The sequence below is a fragment of the Opisthocomus hoazin genome, chromosome 16, assembly GCF_030867145.1.
Source record: "Opisthocomus hoazin isolate bOpiHoa1 chromosome 16, bOpiHoa1.hap1, whole genome shotgun sequence".
Lineage (NCBI taxonomy): Eukaryota > Metazoa > Chordata > Aves > Opisthocomiformes > Opisthocomidae > Opisthocomus > Opisthocomus hoazin.
In genome coordinates this window covers 19,383,529-19,401,024 of record NC_134429.1, presented here as the reverse complement: position 1 = coordinate 19,401,024, position 17,496 = coordinate 19,383,529, and the positions used below count along the sequence as shown (strand labels likewise).

The window sequence follows — 17,496 nt, the reverse complement described above, 5'->3', positions numbered from 1 at the left end:
TGTCATTAGTATTTGTCTTATTTCCCATATCTCCTTTTATTCTATAATGTGGCTGCAAGATCTGCGTGAAAACATGCCTGTAGATGGTTTATCTTCTGGAGCACTAGTTGTGTATGAGAAAAATTCCTGATATATATTCAGCTGGTTATTTTGTCCTATGGCCTGTTATCTTCTCCTTCCTTCATTCATGCTGTCTCTGAATTTTCAGGTTATAAATTTTGTCATTTTTGCATTTCCCCACATAAGTGTGGAGGTATTTTGCCCACATATCCTTTGCTGGACCTTATTTCTGTAGGGATACTTTTTAAGAGCAAGCAGATGCATGTGAATGCTGGGACCAATGTATAATTATCTTGGGTCTTTGTGTCCCAGATTTCTGCTCTAGTGCAATAAAATTTTTCCTGGGATAAATGCAGCAGGAGATGGTTATTTTAGTTCTTGCTTTTGGAATATTTATGTCCTAAATTCTTCTGCCTTAGGTAATCTCACATTTGCAAGGTTTGTGTTTTGAGTTGTTAATTCCAGCATACAATAATATTAGAGGTACGTCTGGAGCTTTCATCTTTGGAGCGAGGTTTCTGGAAATGTTTTTAGAAATAATTGTGGGCATCTTAAGAAAAAGCTCATTTGTAAATGTCCTATCAGATATTCTTTTCTTATAAAGGTTTTTCATTTTTGTAGAAAAAGCAGGGATTTTTCCAATTTAATTTTTGCTCGTTAATCTTAGTCACTCAGTATTGTTAAGGAATTTGTGTTTTATTTGCAGGCAGTATTGCCTATAGTATAGTATGATCCTATCCATCTCATAACAATTCTTTATTGTCATTCTCTTTAGAGGCCTAAGTCCTGTGTTTTTACTTCAGCGCTCACTCTTCCGTTGCCTTCCTGAAACAGAGCTGGAGTCACATTCAGTTAAGCTTCCCAAGTACTTTCAGAGTTTCATCTCTCTGCTGACCACTTTCTAATGATGTATTTTACATAATAAAGCTTACAAGGGTAGGAGTCTCAGTTCTGTCTTAGACTGAATGAATGGTAAACTAATAAATACTGAAAAGAATTAGAATGAAAATTAAATAACTGTTAACTGTACTATCTTCTTTAATAGTCCTTGTATATAACGCTTCCATTATATTATAAATTTCCTGTCACAGGAATACATGGCAAATAGCTTGACCTGCTGCCTGCAGTCCTGATGGCAATTTGTTTGGCCTGCTAGAATCATGACACTGGTTTGGTAGAGTGTAACTATATTTGTTTCACTTGTCAGCAGCTCCATGTAATTGCTCCAGGCGGGACTGAGATGACACTTTTAAACTCAAAGGCTATGGCTGACACAGGAGTGGAAGAAGAGGGCTAATGCGTATGGTGCTCTGCCCGTAGGCAACCATAGCAGTAGACATACCATCTCTCTTAGGCTGCTTTTGGAATCTAATTTGGGTGATGATTCAGAAGATCACAGTGAGGTGCAAAAGTTTCATATAAAATGGTGGTCACAGGAAAGTTTTTTTTTGGGGGGGGGAGAATTCAGAATACCTGAAGTTAAGCATTTAACATGAGTATCCCCCTAAAGATGAAACTTACAGAATAATAAGAACTTTCCCTTCCTGATATTGTGCAGTGTCACAAAAAGGGTAACCCCAGAGGCCACACCAGCTGCAACCTGATATGGATGAATCTAAATTTTAATGCTGTCCCCACCCTGTGGACTGTGCATTCCTGATATGAATCGTCTCAAGCTAGAGCGAAACTGATCCAACTTCATGGCCAGAGCTCCTGGAGTTGCTGAGGTCGGTGTGGAGTGATGGCATAAGCAACTATCTTAAGAACAGGCTGGGGGTCTAAACGGCTGTTCCCACATGATAATAAAAAAGTTTTTAATTGCACCACTAGTTGTTTCATCTTGTATTCGGTCCAAGGTAGAAAGAAGATGAGGCCCCAGTCACCATTTTAATACAGTTCCAAATTTCATAAGTACTTTTTAAAACCTCATCCTGTAAAATATTCATTGTCCAACGGCTATATTGAATTCAGCAAGAATGTAAGATGCTTGTTCCCGTGGCAGGAAGCACTTAGCATCTTGATGGATCCATTTAACTTGCACTCATTTTAATATCAAATTGATTTTGTCACAGAGTTGCTCTCAGATCGCAGTTTGTAGTAGGCGGTTGATAAGAAATTCATTCTATCTGTCTGAGACCAGATAAATAGAGGTAGAGGGCTATGATAAAAAGTAATTTCCAAGAATTTGTCCTGCCTGTGATTCAGCTCAGGGCCAATGCAACCAAATCTGGCACAAAGTAACATCAATGGCAGATTTTTAGTAATGAGCATTCTTTTTATTTCGCTTTCAATGTTTTGGAATTGCCAGGAGCTGGGGACCAGGTGTCTGCTTAATGCAATCTCTCTTGTTACCACTATTCACTTTCCCCCAGGTATGTTAACCACAGTGGCACCAAACAGCTTCTCAGCTCCGCTCGCAGCCCTGGAACTGCCAGGGTAGGACCTGTGACGAGATGGACCAGACTTGTGCTTAGAGCATGTGGCTGTTCTCATGGTGTCAAATTTTAACAGACAAGTTTTGTGCTTGGACAAAACACACGCATGCACATTCCAACTGGAGTTGGTTTCCTTTGTGTTCTGCACCAGCAGCAGAAATAGCCTTGTAAACTCCAAGAGATAAGCTTCCACCTCACCAACCTGCTAATGTCCTCTCACTGCTCTAAAAGGACCTTTGCTGGAACGAAGGAGGAAACCGCTACGTCCTGCTGAAGCTTTGGTTTCTCATCTCTCCTTGCTGTCTCATTTCTCGAGCACTGGAGAGTATTGGAGTCTGCTGAAACAGTGCAAGTAAACCAAGGTGGAAAAGCACAATGATATGGAAAGGGGAAAAGATGACGAAAGCCTCGGAGAAAAATGGAATTGGTCTGGGCTGAGCAAGGAGTGCCATGATCATTTTGACCTGTAGGTGAGCAAAACAATTCTGAAATCAGTGCATTTTACCTGTCGGCAGGTACAGAAATAACACCTAGTTTGGGCCATTCTTATTTGAACAGTTTTTAGTAAAAGCATGAGAGTTTACTCCTAAAATGCAGAATTCCGCAATTAAACATAACAGAAAGCATACGTCTGCCTCATCTTCACTGCAGAGTCCTCAGCACAGAGTGTTCTGGGCACAGACACGGAGATGGGACTGGTCCAGGGTGTCAAACCCAGTTTATTTGTTTGTAGGGCTGTTTCAGCTCTCCATCCAAACGCCGCTTCCCAGGACCTTCCGTCCACGGCCCAGCTCCGTGGCCCCACTGCAACCTCTGGCTGCCACCTAGTGCTGAGAAGGCAAGTGGCCAGAACACCCTGCTTTTCGGGGAAAAAGCGATTGCCTGAACCACATCCTGCTGAAAACAGACTAATGGAGGATGTGGCTTACACTGCCAGGCACATGGGAATTATCTGGGTGTGAAATATGGCAATAGGGAAGAAGAAGGGGAAGCCCAAGACCTTACATTGTCAATTTGGAGTAATTTCTTTCTGGATGTTGGAAAATTTGCCTGGAAAAATGAGACAGGGCTGTTTAGCGGCTACGTTAGGAGACTTGGAGCTGCGGTTGATTAGAACGCATCGCCTGTTGTGGTCACAGCAAATTATTACATTTCTGTCTCTCTGTTTGGCACACGGAGGTGAAACCTAATGGTACGTGTGCCCGAGACTCTTCAGAACTACAGGAGTACCAAATAGAGACGCTGCTGGTGTCTGCTGGAATCTTGTAGCTGTTGCGTTCGACTCTGAAAGAGCCGCTTGCTTACGCGGTAGAAGCACAAGGCCGCGGTCAGCTGTGAAAGCGCTAACCCGGTCGGGTATGCCATCGGGGGTTTTCTACATCCCTACGTTATGCTTAATTTACGTGAGGATGTGAATGTTTATCCAGCAAAACGCTGTACGTGTGTCCTTGTTTACAGCAGAGTAGTACAAATCCACAGCATTTAATGGTGATTAATAGGAAAGCCGGACCTTTTCTCGCAGCTGCTCCCTGATTTGTGCTAGCCCTCGGCCGGTTTCCTTCAGGTGCCTTTCTGCGCCTCACGGTTGTCCCCGAAGCTGGACCTGCACTGGAGGAAGGCACCTGATGGCCGAGCAGTCGGTCAGGACAGCGTGCTACCATTCTGGGGCAGGAGGCTGCGTGCGAACGGCGGGCTGTCCGGGAGGATCAGCAGTGGGGCCAGCAGCAGACCTGTGTCCAGCCCCTTGCTCCGCTTAGAACACCGGGAAGCACGGCTGGATGGGAGGAAATAAACGGTGCCGTGACTCTTCTGGTGGCCTTTCCCTCCTGGCAAGCGGCTGGCGAGTTAGGCGGTGTTTGCAGTTTAAGCAGGCAGCAAGATTTGCCAATTCACACCAAGTGACCCGTTTTCCCTTCTAAACACCCGAGCCCTTGCGCAGCGGCTCTCGTTGAGAACAACACAGAATCACACAGAATCACAGAATGTTCGGGGCTGGCAGGGCCCTCTGTGGGTCACCCAGTCCAACCCCCTGCCCAAGCAGGGTCACCCAGAGCAGGCTGCACAGGACTGCGTCCAGGCGGGTCTGGAATACCTCCAGAGAAGGAGACTCCACAGCCTCCCTGGGCAGCCTGGGCCAGGGCTCCGTCACCCTCAGAGGGAAGAAGTTCTTCCTCATGTTCAGCTGGAGCTTCCTCTGCTTCAGTTTGTGCCCGTTGCCCCTTGTCCTGTCGCTGGGCACCACTGAACAGAGTCTGGCCCCGTCCTCCTGACACCCACCCTGCAGATATTTAGAGGCATTTCTAAGGTCCCCTCTCAGCCTTCTCTTCTCCAGGCTGAACAAGCCCAGCTCCCTCAGCCTCTCCTCGCAGGAGAGATGCTCCAGTCCCCTCACCATCCTCGTAGCCCTCCGCTGGACTCTCTCCGGTAGCTCCTCATCTTTCTTCAACTGGGGAGCCCAGCACTGGACACAGCACTGCAGACGGGGCCTCACTAGAGCAGAGCAGAGGGGGACGAGAACCTCCCTCGACAACCCGGGGCCTGTCGACCGCTGCCGGCCTGATACCGGAGGTCCTGCCCGCCGGTTCCGCGGCGCGGCAGAGCGGGCCAGTGCCGAGCGCAGGCGGGGGCCGCCCCCCGGCGCGGCCCCGCTCCCGCCCCGCCTCGCTCTCCGGGGTGGGCGGCGACCCCCGCCCCCTGACGCCGGCTCGGCGGTTGGCCGCGGCGGGGCGGCGCGGCCCTGGTGACACGTCCCGGCACCGCCCGCCGCCGCGCTCCCGCCGCCATTTTGTGCGCGTCGCGGCCGGGGCCGAGAGGGTTGGGGAGCCGCGGGGAGGGAGCCGGGCTCTTCCCTGCGCCGCCATGCCTTCCTCGCCGCTCCGCGTGGCCGTGGTGTGCTCCAGCAACCAGAACCGCAGCATGGAGGCGCACAACATCCTCAGGTAACCGGGGCCCGCCCGACCCCCTGCCTTCCTCCGGCCGCCGGGCCCCGCCGCTGCGGTCTCGGCCCTGGCGGCCGCCCGGCCTCCGGGCCGCAGCGGGGCCGCTTCCTCGGCCGCCCTAGCGCGGAGCCTGTCTGCCTTGCCTGCCCTGGCGCCGGGCTCGGGCGGGCTGTCAGGGCGGCGGGGCGGTCCGAGGCCGGGCTCGGGGCCCGCGCCTCACCCTGCTAGGCCCGCGGGCCTGGGAGCTGCGGCCTGCTCGCAGCCCGGCTCCTCCGCACCCTGCTCCGGGCGGGGCTCGCCGGGGCGGTGGGGCCTGCTCCCCCGTCCTGGCGGACCTCGGGATCCAGCGCTGCGAAACACGAGCTGGCGAGTTCGACCGGCGCAGAACAGCTCCCGTGCCTTGGCAGCGGAAAACTTAAACGCTCCTCTTCTCCCTCTGTTCTTGTTTGTTTTTTTTTTTTCTTTTTTTTGCACTTTAATGCCCCAGAAGACTGGAACTGCTCTATGCACTGAAAGGGAACCTTTTCCTGTTGCAGGAAAACTGGACCAAGTATTTGATTCGGAATGTTAAATGTCATTGAGATTATGAGGGTTCATCTATTTAGCACTGCAGGTTTTTTCAGCTTGGCTGAGTTCAGAAGGGGAGGTGGGAGACTGGGACGGACTGATGGACAGGAGAGACCGGATCTGCCTGAATTCATGTTCCTAAACCTCCCCTGTGCACTGCAGGAACATGATAAAGGGTTTTTTTTTTGTTGTTGTTATGCAAAGTAACATTCGCATTAAAATACACATATTCCTAGCACAGTAAGCTAAACAACTATGTGTAAATTGTGTGTCACATTTAAATAAAAACAACAGACTTGAGTAAGTCATGGAAGCATCTGGTCTGGCAGCCATCTTACTGTGAGCAGCGTAGGATGTGCTGTTAGTGCTTAAACTTGGTATCAGATGTTACCTGTGACAGTTCTATGGAAACATGATGTTACCGGTAGCTGCTGGTGGGGGGAAGGGTGCTATTCTTTGTTTTTTTTCTGCTCATAGTACTGGAGCTGAGTTTTATTTGAAACCAGAGTACTAAGGACAAAGTTAAATTTACTTCTAAGGTCTAGCCTTTTTCTTCCTCACTGTTTTTGTAGAAGAAATAAATCACTTCCGGTGTGACTGATGTTATGCTGGCAGTCGTGGCAGGGAAATGTTTTTCACAAGTCTCTTCTCCCTTAAAATTTTAATTAAAAATTAACAAAATGTATGTATTTGGAAAATGTTTATTTTCAGCAACATCCTATGTAATTACGGCAAGAATAGCACAAGTGATAAAATAGAGATGAACTGCTGATGCTGTTCTGAAGAAATAACTAGCCCATGCAGTGAGGGTGTTCGTTTGCTGGTAAACTTCAGGAAAATGTCTGCATTGGCTCAAAGCCAGTCTGCTTTACCAGTTCAGAGTAGTGTCTTGCTGCATGTTGCACTACAGTTTGAAAGAACACATGATTAAAAGAGGAAGAAGAGTTGGGAAGAAGTTGAGGTATTATGAAACTTCAAGGTGTTTTGTTAAGGGATTGCAAGACTTTAAAGGATGCAAGTTCTACAGAACTGCGGGTGACTTTGAACACAAAGTCTGGAGTCCAGCCTTCAACGTTGAACATCTTAATGAACATTCATCAACAGTGCTTTGTAATGTGTAGCCTAAGATCTTGCATAAGTACTTCAGGCTTTTTTTTGAAAATATTTATGCTAGGAAACGTATTAAAATTTTTGTTCAAGTGTTTGTCTCCTATTTGATGAATCTTTAAGATTTTTGTAATGCTGCAAGTCGGGTTTCAGAGTTAACTTCTCTAGTCTGTGCAGTGCTGTAGTGGTTACGGGTTTTAGTTAAGCCAAATTTTTCATGTAGAATTTGTATCAGTAACTGTGCTTATTCCATTCTTCAACTTAGAGGAAAATATCTGTCAGACATAAAATAAGGCAAGCTTAATTTACTTTCCAAAAGTTAGGCCTACCTAGTGCCTGCTAAAACTTGATCTTAATTGTATGCTACTTCCTTTTAAAGCAAAAATAATCTTGCAGAAGTGTCTGAATTTTAACTTCTGATGCATTTGTAAAACATAATTTAGCCCTCTACATACAACATCTGGGTGAAATGTTCGATTTACCTGGTAGGCTTTTGTTGGAAGTATCTGCAGTCAGTCACTTCTTGTCTTTATGTTTCTTCTTGCTAGTTTATCCTTTTTAATGCGTGAAATTATGAAGTGGTTTAAACAGGCTTGATTTAACTTCATAATGTGCTTGCATTTTATAACATCATGGTGTTCTCTTTTGGACTCAGAAAACCGAAGGTTAATACATTCTTTCTTCCCACGCTTCAGCAGTTTGGGGGGTGGTGGTGTTTCTTGGCATTTGTTTTTCTTTCATTAAACTTAACATACTAGATAAGAAGAGTTACTTTCTTTTTTTTTTTGGCCTTTTTAGATTGCAGTGGTTCGTTCATTCCAAAAGGGTTTGCAATGAGTCTCACTCGCCAACCTGAATTTCATCCTTGCTGTACTTGATATCTCTGTGCAGCCACTTGCACCTCTGGAAAACAAATGTCTGCATTAGATGTTTTTTGTATCCGAATAATCAATCTATCAGTTTCTGCTGTTACCTTGGTTCAGTGATTTTCCATTTGCTTTGTAGTGTGCTTTCATATTTTCTGACTAAGGAGGTTTTAAACATTCTGTTCTAATCTTCCAGCAGAAGTCAGACTGAAGGTCTTTTGAAGTTTGTGAATAGAATAGTTACCATCCCTGCAGGGTTATGTTGAGACCTTAAAGCAAAGGGAAGAGAGGAAGAGGGGTAAGGACTATGCAGAAAGCCATAAACTGTCCTTAAAAGCTGTCAAACAGGATGTCCATCTGCAACCAGTCCCTAGGTCAAATCTTATCCTACATTTCTTGCTTTTACAAATATAATTTGTATGTAGGTCTTATTTTTTTGCCATAGAGTATGCAGACTTAGGCCATGGTTCTCCTTCAAACATAGAAGAGGAAGGTGGAAGGGTAACACTTCTCTTATTACCAAACTTTATTATTCAGCAACTTCACCATTTTCATTTGTGCACATTTATTTGGTAGTACACAGTAGCCTTTAAAAGGAAGTTACCGTTTCAGACTCTCGCAGTGTATAGGAGGTGCTCTGGTAACTCTGTATTTTCAGGCTCTTAAGGTGTAGATATCCTATCTCAGTCTTCTGAGTTCAGGGACTCTGTGTTACTACCGATAAGGAAAACTTCTAAGAAACTGATAGGTTCTGAAGCCACATATATGTCCTGTGTTTTAGGAAACTAAGTGTGTTAAAAAATTAGGAGTGTCAATATGAGATATCTTAGTGGCAGTAAACAGATTTAAATACTGAAACTCTGGTAGCTGAAACTTCAGTGTTGTATTGATGTTACGATTTGTAGGTCAGTGTTGACCATGTAAGAGAACTGAAGTTGCACCCTTCCAGTTAGCAGAAGTTGCTAGTCACAGCTTCTCTACTGGCATTATCTGTCAGCAGCTAAATGTGCTGAGTTATTGAGATTTATATTGCTCAATTGGAGAAATCTTAAATTGTATTAATAAACCCTCAAGAAGAAGGAAATATTTTAACATTTTTATATTAAAGCGCTTTCATTTGACAGCTTATCACTGATAATGCGAATTACAAAGTTGTTAATGTTTTAAAGATTTCATAACCAAAATTAGTTAGCAATGCTTGTGCTCCTGCTGTTTAACAGTGTGGCGTTTGGGGTGGGGTAGCATGTTTTGGGCTTGGCTTTTCTTTTTTTGGTGCCCATGGTGGGGTGATTGTTTTTTATGTTGGTTGAATGGCGTAAGACATTTTCAAAGTAGTCTCCTAAGAAGGCACTGGTGCTAATTATTTTCTGACTACATGTTGTGGAAGGGGATGTGTCAGAGTTAGTGACTGGTCCCCTGGAAATCTTCACCACTTCCAGCTGCAATGGTACTGCAGGATTTACTGCATTTGCTTTAATAAGTAGTGACACTTACTACTGGCCATTGTAAGAAGAGAAGCTGTACTATTACAGCTGTACAGTAAGCTGAAAATATCTTAATATAATAAGCATGTTGTGAGATCCCAAAATAACAAGGACATGGAAGAAATGTGTGGATAAAAGTTCATGTCTCGGTCTGCATGGATTGATGTTATTTCTCCTCTCAGTGCCTGAAACTGAGTGGTGACAACTCTGCCAAGTGTTAGTGCTTCGTTAGTGTAGTCCCGTGTTGATCTCTGCTTTCAGCAGCAGTTGGGTCCCAGATGAGAAGTAGTATTTGCAGTGAGCTCTGAGAGTCTTTGGAGGGAAATGCAATGGCTGTTTCAGGTTCTGCAGTTAAGTCTGCAAACTCATGGGCACATGAGTAGTGCATGTGATCTCGTTGTAACAAGCTTTGGAGTTCAACTGAGGTGAGTGCACTTGCTGAAAAAGAGGTTTCTATACTGGCTTATACTGGTATTTAGTATATTGATTGTTTATGCATATTGGTCTTAGTACTATTAATAGAAACAGCTTCCTGAAATTTCACAGTGTTTACAGGTCTACTAATGTTGAAGCTTCACATTTTCAGAAATCAGTGCTAGGATAGTTTATTAGTATATCTGACCCTTTACTGTTCATGGTAAAGGTGAAGTTCATTATTGTCCATCTTCCAGGTAGCTGTCTTGTAGAAAATGTTCATTGTTAAAGGGCTGTGCCCCAGTACAACAGATACTTGATGACTCACTAAACTAGGTTTGTCCAGCTGCTTAATAAAAGCAGGCTCTGTGGAATAATGGTTCTGCGCAGGCATTCTTCCCTCTCTCCCACCCCTCAGTTGTTCCAAGAAATGTGTTGAAACATTTTCAGAATATTTCATAATAGTACACCTGGCGCATAAATAGTGGTGTTCCTGCCTATGGCAGGGGGGTTGGAACTAGATGATTTTTAAGGTCCCTTCCGACCCAGATAATTCTATGATAAATAGTGTAAAAGCTGTACCCTGGCAACTGTTAGTGTCAAAGCATGAAACTCCATGTGCAAAATTAATATTCTGGCTATTCAGGAGAGTAATTTTCAATGGGTCATGTGCATTAGAGGCACAAATTTTTGATGTGTGGAACTTCAGTCATGCAAACTTCAAGGACATTTCCAACAGTTGGAGATGGGCTTCTGAATGTGTGATGCAAGCAGATGTATTGCAAAGAATAATATTAAAGGAAAAATCAGAAGTTAGGAGGAAAGCACAGAAGAAAATACTTTTCCATTGTAATGTTACCTCTTTGCAGTAATGTGGGAGAGAAAAAAAGAAGGCAGACAGTGCAAGGTGCCCAAGTCCATTATTTCTCAGTTAGCTGGTATTAAAATTCTTAGCAAAAATAGCTGAGACGGGTGAGACACCTGGAAAAAGGATGAATTTGAAACATCAATATTTTAGCACTGCAGTTTCTTCTGTACGTGTTGTGGCTCTTTTCATGTCTAGTAGAAGCAGTAGAATAAAAACTCGGGTCTGGAAGTATTGCAGGGAGAATAAACAAAATATAACTGGTGCAGTTATGGGTCACTGTTAATGTGGTGGAGGGCTGGGAGGGAGAAAGAATTGCACTTTTTTCTATGTGTATCAGTTTTCAGTCATTAGTCCTGCAGAAAGACAAATTCATCATGTATCCTGTCTGTTTACAATAATAGGAACCTGTAAATAGATGGTGGGAAAAAAGTGTAGTGAAGCAAGAAAAGAGAAAGGAGGGGCTGTGTTCCAGTAGGACAAATCAGAGGAAGTAACGCTTGATAGTTGCATGGCAGTGTTTGAGCTTGGGGCAAAGCTTGATCACAGTCTCTGTGTAGGAGCTTTTTTGGATCACTTTGAAGACACCGCTTGAAGGCAGACATACAGTTTGGTGTGCCTTCTACTGAATTTCCTTGCTATCTTGTACGTGAAGACCAAGGAGTCAAGGTGTGACTTGTCTGTTGCTCAGAATGCATACTTTGGACTCTCGCACTGGTTCCCAGACTCCTGTTTGCTCTTTTCGGAAGACTCTAAAACTTTTTTTGGGGAGGGTGAGAGGGGGTGCACTGGGTTTTTTGCTTGCTTTTTGTTTTCCCACTGTTCTCTCTTTGTGGTCCCTGATAAATGAACTTGAAAGGGTAGGTCCTTAAAGAAAAATGAGATGAAGCCGTCGTCTTGGCCTGTTTCAGAAGTTAGATTGTCATTATTAAGCCAAATATTACAGCATTCTGGACAGGAGTGACAGTATTTTACCATGTAACTTTGTCCATTAGACCACCAGAAAACAATCTCTCTTCGGTCTTGTTATTCGACAAACATATTGTAATGTTTCTTAGTACTACTGAAGGGCTTGTTGAGGTTCGAGTAGGTGTATTTAGGTTAATCAGAAAGAACATTTTGGCATTACCCCTGAAGACAAGCAGGTTCCTGCCTTTTTTTTTTTTTAATTATAATTATTAAACAAGTAGTTATTCATGAGAAAGGAATGAAACTATCCCTGGCTTACCGAAGAGTTTCAGGTAGCAGCCAGCAGAGTATCTGCCCCACTTCTGTAAAGGTAATTACACAGTATGCTTTTCAGTCCACTGGAGAAAAGTGCCAGGCACACAAATGTTTGTACTAGGCTAGCTAAATTGCACAAGAGGTAGTTTTGGCACCATAGTGAGGGGAATAATGTAGTTAGCCCAGCAACTTTAGAAGAATATTTAAGTATTGATCAGTTGGCATTGTTACTTTCTTTATTATATCAAGACAAAAATGTCTGTGCCTATACCGTGTTGTCCAAGAGTGAATACAGAACACATGCATGTTGCAGACCCCAGATGCCTGAAAGCACAAAAGATACACAAAGCTCTACGTACCATAATGCTAAGACCATTTCATATGAAATGTAGGCGCTCCTTTAGAAATGGTGTGTGAGTTTCGATTGTAACTGCGAGGAAATATGCACGTTGGCTGTGGTTGGCGATTTACTTGATAAGATTGCCCAACTGTTTGGTTGTGATTTGGCTGATTGCTAAGAGGTGTTTTTAAAATTCAGTATGTGTTCTTCAGCACTTTGGTGTTTAAAGTCCATCCAGTCTAATTGCCTTTTCCCCCTCCCCCTTCCCTTCTGTCTTTCAGCAAACGAGGATTCAGTGTCCGATCCTTTGGAACAGGGACTCATGTGAAACTGCCAGGACCAGCACCGGACAAGCCGAACGTTTATGATTTCAAAACAACATATGATCAGATGTACAATGATCTGCTTAGGAAAGACAAAGAACTGTATCCCTGTGGCATGGCCTTTTTAAAAAATCCAATATGGTTCATCCTTGAAAGGTGTAATTCTTTATTTGGCATTATGCATTAGGAATATATAGTTGCTTGAATGGCGAACTTAAAATGTTTTAAGTTTATAGGATTTTTTTACAATGGGCCTCTAATGCTCCCTTGTAAATTGCTATTGAGTTACAATGCACGCATTCAAAATGTTATTCTGTAGTGTGTTAACATGTTTAGCTCTTGAATGAAAGCACATTAATACTATCACAGATTGTCCATTACCACCACTGCACTGTGGGACATGCTTTCTCAGTGCAAACACTGTCCTGATAATGGATATGTGGAGAGCGGCCGCCTCAACATTAATGTTGTATTTAGCTCAAACGGACAGGTAAGGTTTACAGTATACTTTCTCTGGGAGAGAGGATACCTTTCATTAAAGAGTTCACCCTTCTCACTGAGAACTTCTCGAGACATGATTTGATCTGTGCACCGGGGGGTGAGGGGGTGGGCGGAGGAATAAAACCCTGTAGTATATGATAGAAAATGGACATAAGAGAGACCAGTAACATATTTAATCCTGGAGAGCAGAGGTGATCAAGGTTGTGCACACTACTTAAAACCATGACTAATGTCAAAATGCATGATTTTAGAACATCTGTATTTAAAGTTGATTTTTCATTTGTTTTTAAGAAAACCCACAAACCTACAAAATCAGGGCACTCATTCTAGATATTCTTTTCCTAACAAGGGATCTAATTTTTATTTTTTAATGTTAAATGTGAAAGAGAACACTTACCTTAAATGAGGGATTCAGTATTTGCTAAATTTCTACTTAAAAGATAGAGGACCCCGTAGAGTAAAGTATCGCAGAAATGAATCTTGATAATTTAATGGAGCAGTCTTTGCACTTTTTAGTGGAATAAGATTTTTTCCTAAAATCTTGGATATGGCCATCTGAAGATTCAACAGGAATGTTCACGTGGTTTGGATATCTTAATTGTACTCAAACAGCCCAGTTTTCTTGCATCTTTTTGAAAAAAATGGAATAAGACTAAACAGATTGTCAGAGACTAGAAAACATGGAACACAGTAGAAACTAGCTCAAGCTGTTACCCAAGGAGTCGGCAAACTCAATAACCTTTGGAAAGATAGCTCTACAGTTCTTTGGTAGCACAGATTATACTATGGCTTACTACTGCACAGCAAATTCTTTGTTGTATTTGCTGACCAGAAATAGTAAATTTGAGCTCCGAGACACCCAAAGAGTGGCAGCTTCTTTTGCATTGGGCTTTGAAAGACTTCTGCGAAGAAGGGCTGGGTTGTTTGATTAAAGCTATAGAGCACAGTGAGAACTGATTAAACACTGGAATACCTTTCTGCCTGGTGTTCCACACAAACTGTATCCTTTACAAGGATTCCTAATACCTAGTTAGAGGTCCTCTCTTTGGGGGGAGAAAAAAAATAAAAAAATATTCGAAGTGTAGGGTATAGTCTTGATGAATCACACGTGTGATGTGCTGGAGGTCTGCCTGTAGAGAAAAGGAAAATCTTGCAAACCCATCTTAACAAGGCATGCCATACCTGGATTACAAAAGAATTGCTTCAAAAGAAAATTACTTGGGAAATAATTTTAAGAAGCACTAACGACTTGCGATTTCCTTGTTGCATTCTTCATTGCTGCTGTACTGAATATGGCAGTGCTTTAACATAAAACCAACAGAAAGCCTACCTAGTCCCCCACATTCAGCATGTTTTGGAGTTACAATTTTGGTTCTGCTCCATGCTGGAGATGGTTGCTGTGTTACCCAAAAGTATTTGCAGTGTTAGTTAAACCTTTTCTCAAGATAAAAGAAAGCAAGTTTAAACAATAGCCATTGGAAGGGAAATAGGGCAAGAACAATTGCCTCTACATCTTTGCATTTTTGATTCTCAGGTATTACAAGTTAAGATTTTTGCAGTGAAGACAGTCAGTGCAGAAAACAACTCAATTTCCAGAAATAGGTTTTGATGGTAAAGGCTTATAGTAATCAAAAGCCCAGCCTACTCTTGTTGGAGTCATGGGTGCTTTTTTGTGAACCAGGGTCATGTGGACTCTCAGTTTTTTGGGGCGAGCATTGCTTCATAAAGAGGATGGACATGCAGACATTACCTGCTGAAGGATGGGAGGGCCTGCTCTGCTGATGGGCTTTGGGTGTAACCTCTATGGGAAAACAAAAGAAGGTGTGGTTCTTCATATGATTTAGCTGCTTGTTCAGTTCCTCAGCTTTGCTTTCATCAGGGAAGCAGAGATGACTGTCACCAGTAGCCTTTCCATGTGGTTTGGAATGGTGTGTCTTGGTGACAGCTGTCTGCTTGTTCCATATTCCAGTGATGGGACACCCGAAGCTTTTGAGCGCTCAGCATTCAGTACTGCCTGGCTTAGGAGTGATGTCCTTCCTCCAGTTCTGTATGCCAGCAGGGGTCCAGAGCGTTATGGACACAAGATACTCAGTGAAATTGTGGCTGTAAGGGACTTGGAATGTTCTCTGTTGGCCAGCCAAGTGAATGACGCCTCTTTCAGAAAGCAGTAGTCTCAGACAGAAATGAGCTGCTGCAGTGTCTGCACATCAGTCAGAGTAAGGTTAAAAGTAGGTTAGAGTGAAAAGAGCCATTGGAACTCTCATATTCACTTGTGGAAAGGAGGTATAAGTATCAAAAACCCACGCTGCAGAGACTAAAAGCACCTTCCTTGAGGTTAATTAGTGAAATACAGAGCACAAGCTCACATATCTTGAAGGCATGTGTTGAATTTCAGAAGCACATGAGTAAGGGATTAATGGAGCCAGGCATACAGATTCAGTTGAGTGGGTGGTTACAGTATATCTAAAATGGAAGTACTTCACGAAGATGTGGTAGTAAAACCTTATAGTTAACACAAGTATCCACATCTACTATTGCATTTTTAGAATATTGCATTTAAATTCCCCGAGTCCTAATAGAAGGCTGTGACAAAACTATTTAAAGGCTGTTCTGAATGTGGCTTTTGGTTGCATTTTAAAATACTACCCTATCATTCCTAGGAGAACAGTGGAGGAGCGTACTGCTAATCTGTAGGAGGCATGACCAATGTCTGTGATACCTCTGTGAGGCTATGCATGCGTAGTGTAGATACACTGCCTTGCTGTGTTTGCATGTGTAACGACCTCTCAAAGGTAGGCCACTGTGATTACTTGCCCCCTACAGCTGTGTGCAGGGGTTTAAGGACTTGGTTCCAATTATATGATGGTGACTGTAAAGATGAAACAAAAACAGCGGAAAACTGAGCCATGCCTTCAAGTGAACGCAAAAACTAGTCAAGGATGAAACTCTTTAAATGCCAATTTAAACCTACAACAGCAGTTGCTTTTATGCCCCAGGAAAATTTGACTGAAATTCTGCAGCTGTAGCTCCTGGGTCCTTCATCGATATTAACTGACTCCAGGACTGGATTGATTCTGTCTTTACCTTTCTCAGCACTGATGTATCTGTGACCCTCAGGTGGAAGATACCTGATGATTTCCATAGATAAGGGGTTTTTTACTACGATTTTGAGGCAGCCTGCCTCTACTTTGCAACCTTGGCCTACCACTCTGTTTCCTACTTATTTTTTTTTTCACTTCGTCTTTTAATTTGACCTGCTTTCTAGCTGTAGGTAGGATTCCACTTAAGCTCCGTAGTTACATGACAATACAAAAGGGGGGGGCAGGTAGCCAGAACACGTCCTCGAGAAGTTACTAAAGATATGATTCGGGTAGAGAGAAAAATGTTTTAGAAATGAAGAAGAAAAACGGGCTTGGTGCATCTCACTCAGATGTAAGGATTCTTTTCTGTCAAAAAAAAAAAAAATAGTAGGGATGATCTAGGTGGTTGGGATCTTTTTTTTTTTCCTCTGTGAACTTCATATTTAAGCTGGATGGCCATGTGGTACTTTTTGAGCTATTGCTGATGTGTGGTGGTTGTTGGGGTGGGTGTTTTTTTGTGTTTTGTGGTTTTGGTGGTTTTTTTTTTTTTTTTTAGTAGTACCCTTCACATTCAGAACAAGTGGAAACAGTGTCTTCTGCCTTATACAGACCATTTTGCCCGTAAATATTCATAGCATTATGGTCTCCCCATAGCTGACACTTAACCCTGGTTTATGTCCCATCTTCCATCTGCCTGCGTGCTATTAGCTGGTAGAATGCATTGTGGTAGAACATCAGTAGAGGAAAGTGTGGGTGCTTTGGAGTAAACATAGGCTTGAGGAACTATGTATAGTAGTTCTGGAGTTGAAGGGAAAGAAGTCGTCTGAAGAAGGTTCTGGCATGCGCAAGATCTTCACAGGGTCTAGATGAACGAAACTTTCCCTACAGAAGATGAGGAAGGCCAACAGCAGTATGTTGTTGAACTAAATTGGCTTCACTGTAGAACTGTGTAGGAGAAAAATTCTGTGCCTTTTCCAGAGCTTTTCAGTCCCACTTGAGACACCATCTCCTGTGCCTGTGAAGAGTAATTAACACAAAGGGGGTTTGGACTAGCTGAGAAGGGGGGGCATCCAGAAGCAGTGAGGCTATATTGAGGAATATTTTTTCTGTCTTTATATGGTGGTGATGAAGAAGGAGGATCCTTTAGTGCTGAAGTCTTAGACATCACTGCAGTTAGGCTTTTCTTGCAGAAAACCTGCATTTCCTGTCTTGGAGTCAAGCTTAGCTTCATGGGACAGTACAATTTGAGTATGAATAGTCATCTTTTCCTGAAGGTTTCCTCTGCTCTCCC

The 17,496-nt window shown here is 43.3% G+C and overlaps 1 protein-coding gene across 1 annotated transcript in view; it reads left to right on the top strand.

Moving 5' to 3' along the window:
• Positions 1–5,249: 5,249 nt before the first annotated feature.
• The window catches only part of SSU72 (SSU72 homolog, RNA polymerase II CTD phosphatase), a 29,621-nt gene continuing 17,374 nt past the window's right edge, over positions 5,250–17,496 (top strand). The window contains exons 1-2 of the mRNA XM_075437124.1: positions 5,250–5,434; positions 12,583–12,726. Of these exons, the coding sequence (XP_075293239.1) occupies positions 5,355–5,434; positions 12,583–12,726 (224 nt within the window). The 5' untranslated portion in view covers positions 5,250–5,354. The remainder of the gene's footprint in view (positions 5,435–12,582; positions 12,727–17,496) is intronic.